The sequence below is a fragment of the Hordeum vulgare genome, chromosome 4H (genome assembly GCF_904849725.1).
Source record: "Hordeum vulgare subsp. vulgare chromosome 4H, MorexV3_pseudomolecules_assembly, whole genome shotgun sequence".
NCBI classification, from domain to species: Eukaryota; Viridiplantae; Streptophyta; class Magnoliopsida; order Poales; family Poaceae; genus Hordeum; species Hordeum vulgare.
In genome coordinates, this window is record NC_058521.1 from 130,451,256 (window position 1) to 130,460,215 (window position 8,960).

Consider the following 8,960-nt stretch of genomic DNA (forward strand, 5'->3'; position numbering starts at 1 on the left):
GGGCGAGATGTTCTCAAACATGTACTCCGTGCGTAAACTAAGGCCTTCCCTAATGCTTGTATCTTGACACGGTATCATAGGCATATTGCTGATGTGGCACCATATTAATTAAAGAAAGAGAGTGATGCCGTATCTTATTTAGTATACGGTTCTTGCACGAGATCATAGGCAAAAAATATGATTAGACCAATCAAATACATGCATGAGGCCAAATTAATTAAATACTAATCCACTAAGATACAACACTTAAAAAACCATGCATTAGGATGGTTGTATCTTATAATGCAACGGTACCTAGGATACCACGCTGAGAGACGATGAAGTCCTAATATACTCGCGTTACCACGACCTGCTGATGCGCGGCGTGTCCGAGTCGTCTTCTCTCTTCTCCCTCCCTCCGAGGCTCCCACCCACTTCTTGCCGCAGAAACCGACTACCGTCCCAACTTACATCCTCTCCCGCCGCCACACCCCCCGCTGGAGAAGACAGCCGAGTCGCCTCCACCTGGATCCACGAACTCGTGGTTCCGATTCCCGTTTTTTTGGTCAGTCCGTCTGTCAGCCGATCCATCGAGATTGTTTTTGTTTCGTTCCCTAATTCCTTCATTCCTCTATAACTGGTATTGTTCGTGCTCTTCTCAATCCGCGTTCTTCAGGTCATTAGGACTAATAATAACTGGGACTAGTGGATCCATCGGCCCAGCATGGAGCCTTCAGCACAGGGAGAGCCTTCTACTTCCCCGTCGGTACGTATGTCATCTGTACTTGTTTTCCTCTTGCTGTTACCACTTACTACCCACCTTCCGATGCCTTGAAGATTTCGATGTTCAGATATTACCCGAGTCGCTTAGGAAGTTAGTACTGCTGGAGCACAACCTTTTCTTGTCATGGTAGGAATGAAGCAGGCAGCAGTTGTAGTTGTCTATTTGCCTTGTTTGTTGTGTGCCATAATAAACCTGAACTTTTCAACCCATTATCCTCATCCTTCCTTCGTACCACCCCTCTTCTTCATATACATTTTCCAGTTTAATTGGGAAGGAAGGCTTTGGTGCCATCGACTTTACCACATTGCAGCAACACTGCTTGTTTTTTCTGATGATATCAATCAACCTGCAAAAATAAAAGCATGGCCGTCACTAGGTGAGAGGAATTGAAGAGTCGGCATTCCTTTCACAAGGAAATTGGTCTGCTACTCGTGTAGCCATTTTATCCAACGCGGATGATTAAATGGCAGTTCCTGTAATATTGTGAACCGAACTTGCTTGCTGCGTCGTGCTATTAACATCACAAAAATGCACCGAGCCAAGTTGCTAAGTGATTTGGCTTACTTAACCTTAGTCCCGGGACAGGATTGTTACTTACGTTTTCTGCAATATGACTGGCTAAAGGCCCCTGTGGTCATACTTTTTGTTTTTATTTTATCACTTCCTTTCGCTAACAAAATAATTACTGATATATCACAAATCTAGGTCGACGATAGCCAATCAGTCAATAGGGCTGAAGATTCAGAACTCTTCCCCTCTGTCCCAGCATTAAACCAAGCTGCGTCTAATCTTGCCCAAATAGCTTCGTATTTTACCCAGTGCCTCCCAGTGCCTGGTTACACAGGTTGGATTTCTTGTTTTGGCAGACGATTCTCCCTTAAGAAAATTGTATCCATGTCATAAATCTGGTTGAACTCCTTTATTATCTTTGCTCTTTATTACAGGAATACCCAATGAAGGCCAAGAACTAGCAATACTTCCACCTGTCTCAACTTCTGGCAGGCCTGCTCTTCAGACTTCTTCTGCAGAGTTGGATGGCAGTAGCTTGTCTCCCTGTGTAATAAATTCCAGTGGAAGCGCCTCTCAAGAAACCTCGGAAATCTCGGGCCAGATGGCACCTTTTCGTGTTTTTCAGAATGGAGCTTCACTATTTCAAGGGTAGAGAGATTGCTCAGTCGTTTGCATATTATACTTTTCATGTATATCCATTTTTCATTGAAACCAGCAGTGTTTTCTTACTATCTTTAGATTAAATTGCAATTAGAATATAATTGTGGATTCTTTATATGTCTATGTAGTCTCGTAGATCGTGCTCGGAAAACTGTACATGGTTCGGCAGATGATATTGGATGGCTCCATCGCACTCAAAGTTTACCTGCAACTGAGGATGGGACAACCAGATTTTTGGAGATCCTCGACTCCGTGAGGTCAGTGAAAATAAATTACTGAATCTCAGTTTTTACAGTATGTAAAGAATGCTTTTCGTAACTATTTTAAGTATTTATTTCACTCCTCTCCAGGAAAAATGAGCACAAGCTACCTGATACGGTGGTGTATTTGTTAGTTCCAGGTTAGTCTGATGCTACATCGATAGTGAAAGCAATTTATGGAACTTTTGTGGTTACACATGTTCTTCTGCTTTTACAGGTTTATTTAGTAACCATGGGCCACTTTACTTTGTGAAGACAAAAGCATACTTCTCCAAAATGGGTCTGGTTTGTCACATCGCCAAGATTCACAGTGAGGTACTTACCTATATTAGTTTGTGTTTTTCTCTTGATATCATTTTCATCAAGTGATACTAAAGGTGTCCTTCAGTCTTCAGTAAGTAAAAACGCAAGGGAGATAAAGGAATACATTGAAGAAATATACTGGGGATCAAGGAAACGTGTACTACTTCTCGGTCACAGCAAGGGTGGTGTAGATGCGGCAGCAGCTCTGTCACTCTACTGGCCACAACTGAAAGACAAGGTTGCAGGTTTGGTACTAGCTCAAAGCCCATATGGAGGAAGCCCGGTTGCTTCTGATATCCTGAGAGAGGGGCAGCTTGGTGACTATGTCATGCTACGCAAGCTTATGGAGATTTTGGTCTCGAAAGTCCTTAAGGTATTTTCTGTGAATCGGGCATTGCAATCATTACCATGTCATCTAACACGGTGGATGACACCAAATTTAATTTCATAATGGTTTGTGTTTCTCCAGGGTGATCTGCAGGCGCTAGAAGATCTGACATACGAAAAGAGGAAGGAATTCCTGTCGCAGCACCCATTGCCCCCCGAGGTGCCAATTGTATCATTCCACACGGAGGCAAGCATCACCCCCAGTGTGCTGACAGCCCTCTCTCATGTCGCACATGTGGAGCTCCCGGTTGCCTCTGACGGCAATCCTGCGAGGATTCCGGTCGTAATGCCACTTTCAGCTGCATTGGCAGCATGCTCACAGCTGCTGGTGGCGAGGTATGGTGCGAAGAGTGATGGTCTTGTGACGAGGAAGGATGCTGAAGTTCCAGGATCGGTGGCGGTCCGACCAGAGCGGAAGCTAGATCATGCGTGGATGGTGTATTCTTCAATGAAAGAGGAGCCTGGGGATCAGGCGGACACGTCGCAGGTATGCGAAGCTCTGCTGTCTCTGCTCGTCGAGGTCGCGCAGAAAAGGAGGCATGAGAAGGCCATGAAGGATGAATAGGAAAAATGGTGGAGCTGTCCTGAAAGATTTGTTGTTGGCCGACGTTGAAACTGCTTCCGGTAACCTTGCCGAAGCTGATCTTTATGAATATGCTTCTGGTTAAAGAATAGGAAATGATGATAATCAGTATGCATCAACATGTGTAATCTGCGCATCAGATTTGTCCAAGTAACTGAATTCTTGGATATGCATGGTTTGTATCATAACATTGCTGTCACGACAGGAAATTTGGGAGGCGTCCTTTTGGACATCAGTACTGGGATGGGCCCCATCAGTCAGAATCGGTGTCAAACTTGAACATCACACAAGGAGTAAATTGCAGAAAATCACCATGAATACCTCATTGGGCCCTGTTTGATTGCAGAAAGTCACCATGAATACCTCATTGGGCCCTGTTTGATAGCAAAGTATTTTTGATGTTTTTGAAGAAAACCACAGTTTTTCGGAATACTATAGTTTTATTTACATTTGTTTTTTAAACAAAGGCAAAAGATTTACCTCATCTATTGATTTATGATTAGAGTTTGTTGTGTTACAATGGGGCATCACAACAGATCATTACTCTCGGCATCATAGTACCCAAGTGTTTGGCACCAGTGGTGACCCAAACCGTCGCCTCGGCCTTGATATAGGCGACCTTGATACTGCTCAGCAGAACCATCAGAGGTGCGCTCTTTTGACGGAAGATGTGTGCATTTCTTTCGTTTCAAATGGTCCAAGAGGCAAACATGGTTAACGAAGCCATCTCCTTTCGGTTCGGAATGTTGTTGTCAGATTGACTCATTCACCAATCATTGGTGGATTGGAAGAGATGCCAAGCGGAGGTGTTGAGGTATTTGAGATGTAGCCATCCCTTGATCATGTCCCATAATCTCATCGTGTAATCACACTTATAGAAGAGGTGGTCAACCGTCTCCGGTGCTTGTTTGCATAGCGGACACGGTTCGGAATGTTGTTGTCAGATTGACTCATTCACCAATCATTGGTGGATTGGAAGAGATGCCAAACGGAGGTGTTGAGGTGTTTGAGATGTAGCCATCCCTTCATCATGGCCCACAATCTCACCGTGTAATGACACTTATAGAAGAGGTGGTCAACCGTCTCCGGTGCTTGTTTGCATAGCGGACACGGGCCTGAATTTTGCCATCCACGTTTTGCCAACCGGTCATTGATCCAAATCCTATTTTGGTTAGCGAGCCAAGCAAAAAATTTCACCTTGGACGGTGCCCAAGTTGTCCAAATAGTGTGTTCCAATGGGGATTGGATTGTGCCTTGGAATTGTGCATCATAGGCGGAGGCCACGGAGTAGGTGCCACCAGCAATGTGCTTCCAGACAATATCATCCTTCATATCTTCCTGAAGGTGGAAGTCATGCAACATGGCCTAAAGGCGGACGGACTCCCGGAAGTGCGCTAGCGAGAAGCTTGGGGTGATTTTAATTTTGGAGATCCAAGCATCATCTTTCAAGGCTTCTCTAATTTTCCAACTTTTACACATCGAGGCCTTGTAGAGAAGGGGTGCAATGTCCTTTGGCTTTTGATCATGGACCCAAGGTGCATCCCAAAAGGGGGTGTGCGCCCCATTGCCGACGGTGATGTTGGTGCAAGTATAGAAAATATTGTTGTCCATCTCATCACATGGGTTCCCAAGCCAAATCCACATCTTGTTCGGTTCCTTCAACTCAAACCATAGCGAGCGTAGCCTTAGAGCCCTTGTGATTTTTTCCATGTTGAGCACGCCAAGGCCTCCGAATCCAAGAGGCCGGCACACCGAATCCCAGTTCACTTTACATTTTGCATCGGTGGTCTTGTCCCTGCCCGCCCAAAGAAAGGCACGCTCGATCTTCTTTACAATGGGAAGGGTGCCCGGCGGGACAATGAGGGAGGTGATGAAGTATAGCGCGTGGGAGGAGAGAACCGACTTGACAAGTATTGTGCGACCAATGGAAGTGATGTTCTCATTGTCCCAGGGAACCAACCTGGAGGCTACCTGTCGGTGTACTAAAGTCTGGGCCTTTAGTACCCCTTACTTGTGCACGGGCAGTTGTAGCCACACCCGTGGCAAGGCTTGCCGGGGGACAACTAAAAGCAAATACGAAGACGTCAAGGAGACGTTCAAGTCAACAACCAGAAGACCGAAGACCAAAGGCTGGGATCCCGGCAAGATCCTTGTCGGGGTAGCTAGCGGAGCCCCGACAAGACGTGCACCCGGCAAGCTCCCACCAACCCGCTACCGCGCCAGCACGACGACCAGCTGTCGTTCCTCCTGGATACGAGTCGATCGTGTCCTGAGCGGTGCCGATGGGACGGGTCCATGTCCCGTGTCACAGAGGGTCAGGGACGCCCGACGAAGCATTTAATGCGTCTATCTTAAGACGTCAGTAAGCACTGTAATAGTTGTACACCCCGTGTGTGCATTGTACAACCGTGCACCCCGTGGGTGCCTTGTTTGCCCCTTTTGGTGACCACTTTGACCTATAAAAGGAGGCCCAAGGCATAGCTACACGGGGATCGAATCTCTAGGGTTTAGACTCTCCGCGTAGCTGCTGTGTAACACATAGCGCTCCTGGAGCCAGATCCCAAGAACACACAGTAAACCTAAAGCCGGAGTAGGGTTTTACGCTTCTCAGCGGCCCGAACCTGGGTAAAACCTCACTCGCGTTGATCGTTGGTTCTTCTCTTGGTGCTTCCCTCTCTCCCCGCCGAACCGTAAAGGGATCCACGCGGTCCCATAGGTGTCGTTTCCCCGACATCTTGGGCACACCGGGTAGTGGTAGAGGTTGCACTAACCTGATCTAGCAATCAACCGCGTCAGTTTCTTCATCATGATCATCGCCATGGCTCCCAAGAATAGGGGTGCAACGGCGGCTATCCACCCGCGTCCAGTATGCCTGTGAATACACAGAAGAGCGACGGTATGGACGCAAGCGGAAGAGGCGGAGGTCGTGAGCCTCCACGACATTCTCGTGATCCAAGCCAAGCGAGCGGCGTCATTAGCAGCCACAACACCAACCCACACGACGGTGGGTCTAAGGACGGAGCTGCGCGGCCTACGGGCGGCGTGGCAAACTCCAAGGACGGAAAGGCGCCTTCTGAGGCACCCACGCCGGCGCATACGCCATGGCTTTCCCAGGCCGCACGCGATGAGCAGCGCCACCGAGGAAAGACTCCTGAGCATCACTCTCTAGATGTGCAGGGTCAGCATGCACGACAAGAAGCTGGTGGAAGCAGTGTGCGGTCGCGGGACCGTGAAGGACTCCTTCTAACACGGTTAGGAGTAAGATCACCTCACCTTCCTCACAGCTCTTGCCACATCCTACACAGGCGGAAGCGTTGGCACAAGCACAGATGCTCCTGGCCTTTCCTCCTGTGGCGGAGAAGCTCGAAGAATGGAGAGCTACCATTCAGAGCCTCATCGGCCTCACTAATGGCGATGTGCCGCAGCAGCCGAAGCCTTCGAAGCGGCAGTCCACCAAGCCAACATGTGATAATGGCGAGAAGGATGGAGGCGACACGACCACAGTACACTCTTCTCCACGGTAGCGGTAGTGGTCGCTGACCCGACGGATCATCGTCTCTGACGATTTGACGGCGTCGTCGGACCCACGGACCCGCCGCGACCAGTGTCAAGTTCTTCAAGAATGACACAAAGAAGACGCTCGGACCACCATTGAGCGGCGGTGGGAAGCGCGCCATCAATTTGATAAGCATGCCGGGCCCACTGTCGACGATCCTGCGCCAGGGTATCCTGGCGACCTACCTTACGAGGTGGGTTGTCCAGTGTTTACTCGTGAGCTGTGGCGAGTCTAGTGGCCCAGTTCCCGAACGTTCAAACCGGAGGTCCCGGAGAATTACGACGGCAAGACTCACCCATCAGAGTTCCTGGGCATCTACACCATTTGCGGTGCGGGCTGCCGGGGCTCGCGACGACAAGATACTCGCCAACTACTTCCCATTGGTGCTTAAGCCCAACGTCAGGTCGTGGTTGATGCATCTGCCGAAGAACTCCATTTCTTCTTGGGCATATCTGTGCCATGACTTCGTTGGCGCCTTTACTGGTGGCCACCGAGCTCTTGGGCAAGAAAGTGACTTGCACTTCATCCCACAGAAAGGGGGCGAGACCCTGTGCAAGTATATACAAAGATTCAATCGTATATAGCACAACATCCCAGACGTTCATCCTGCCGCTGTCATCAGTGCATTCCATCAGAACGTGCACAATCACAAGATGTGAAAAGAGCTAGCGATGAACAAAGTCAGGGATGTCACCGAGCTCTATGCTCTAGCTGAAGAAGGGAGGAGGCTCCCGGCGAAGATACCGGCGCAGAAATCGATTCTCACGACGAAGACGCCGACCCCCGACAAAGAAAGGTCGGTGGCGAAACAAGAAACACAAGGGCAAGGCCATGTTTGCTGTCAAGGGATCCGACAACCCCGATACCGCCAATAAGGCCAAGATGACGCCCCCGGTAAGGACGTTGCCGGGTGCACCCCCTGTCAGGCCTTGGCGGCTGCCGACAAGCCGGAGGGCTCCGACAAACAGTACTACAAGATCCATCGCACCAAGGGCCACGATCTCCAAAACTGCCGACAAGTTGAGCAGCTTGCCGAGAAGTAGAAAGCTGATTATGAAAGGTGAGATAAGGAGAAGGCCCGGGATGGTGCTGAGGGGTCCGGCAAGAAACAGGCTGGCTGAGGGGGTCACCGCGGCAAGCCCAAGCAACAGAAGGAGAAGCTCGCCCGAGGCCGCGACAAGGATGAGGGATATGAGGACGATGGTAGCCAAGAGGACAATGAGTCGAGTGACCACGAACTCCAGAAGGCTACATACATGATGTGCATTGACGGGGGCGCCTCGCTGCATTCTTCCCACCTCCAACTTAAACAGTGGGCGGGTGAAGTTAATGCAACAGAGCCATCTGTCGATGCCCGCAAACCATTGAAATGGTCCCACACGCCTATCATTTTTTATGCTCAGGATTACCCTGATCGCACAACTACGGCCGGGTGTCTTCCATTGTTGGTTTCACCAACGATCCGCAACCTCAAAGTGACAAAAATGTTAGTTGACGGTGGGGCCAGTTTGAGATTGATCTCGCCAGATGTGATCAAGAGGCTGCAAATTCCTGATGAGGATCTCGAGGAAATGGGCACGTTTCAGGGGATCAATCCAGGGAGGAGCCAGCCGAAGGGAAAGATTACGCTACCAGTAACATTTGGTAGCGACCTGATTTACAGAACGGAGAAGGTCGTCTTCAATGCCGCCAAGATTCCATTTCCATATAATGGGATCCTTGGCCGCCAAGCGTTGGCCAAGTTCATGGCGGCATCGCATTACGCGTACAATACGTTGAAGATGCCCGGGCCGATGAGGGTCATCACCATCAACTCTGACAAGAAGGATGCGCTCATCTGCACCAACCAGCTCTACCGGGAGGGAGGTGCAGTGCCTGCCGCCAAGGCACCCGCTCCTGCCGCTGGAGCTCCCGGGGGAAAGAAGACCGACAAGAAGA

The 8,960-nt window shown here is 49.5% G+C and overlaps 1 protein-coding gene across 1 annotated transcript; it reads left to right on the top strand.

Moving 5' to 3' along the window:
• The first annotated feature begins 352 nt into the window (after nucleotides 1–352).
• LOC123448129 lies at nucleotides 353–3,704 on the top strand. The gene is made up of 9 exons (XM_045124907.1): nucleotides 353–544; nucleotides 656–745; nucleotides 1,469–1,607; nucleotides 1,708–1,921; nucleotides 2,062–2,190; nucleotides 2,284–2,333; nucleotides 2,411–2,508; nucleotides 2,582–2,869; nucleotides 2,966–3,704. The coding sequence occupies exons 2-9, from the start codon at nucleotides 704–706 to the stop codon at nucleotides 3,446–3,448; spliced, it is 1,443 nt and encodes a 480-aa protein (XP_044980842.1). The 5' UTR covers nucleotides 353–544; nucleotides 656–703; the 3' UTR covers nucleotides 3,449–3,704.
• The last annotated feature ends 5,256 nt before the right edge of the window (nucleotides 3,705–8,960 follow it).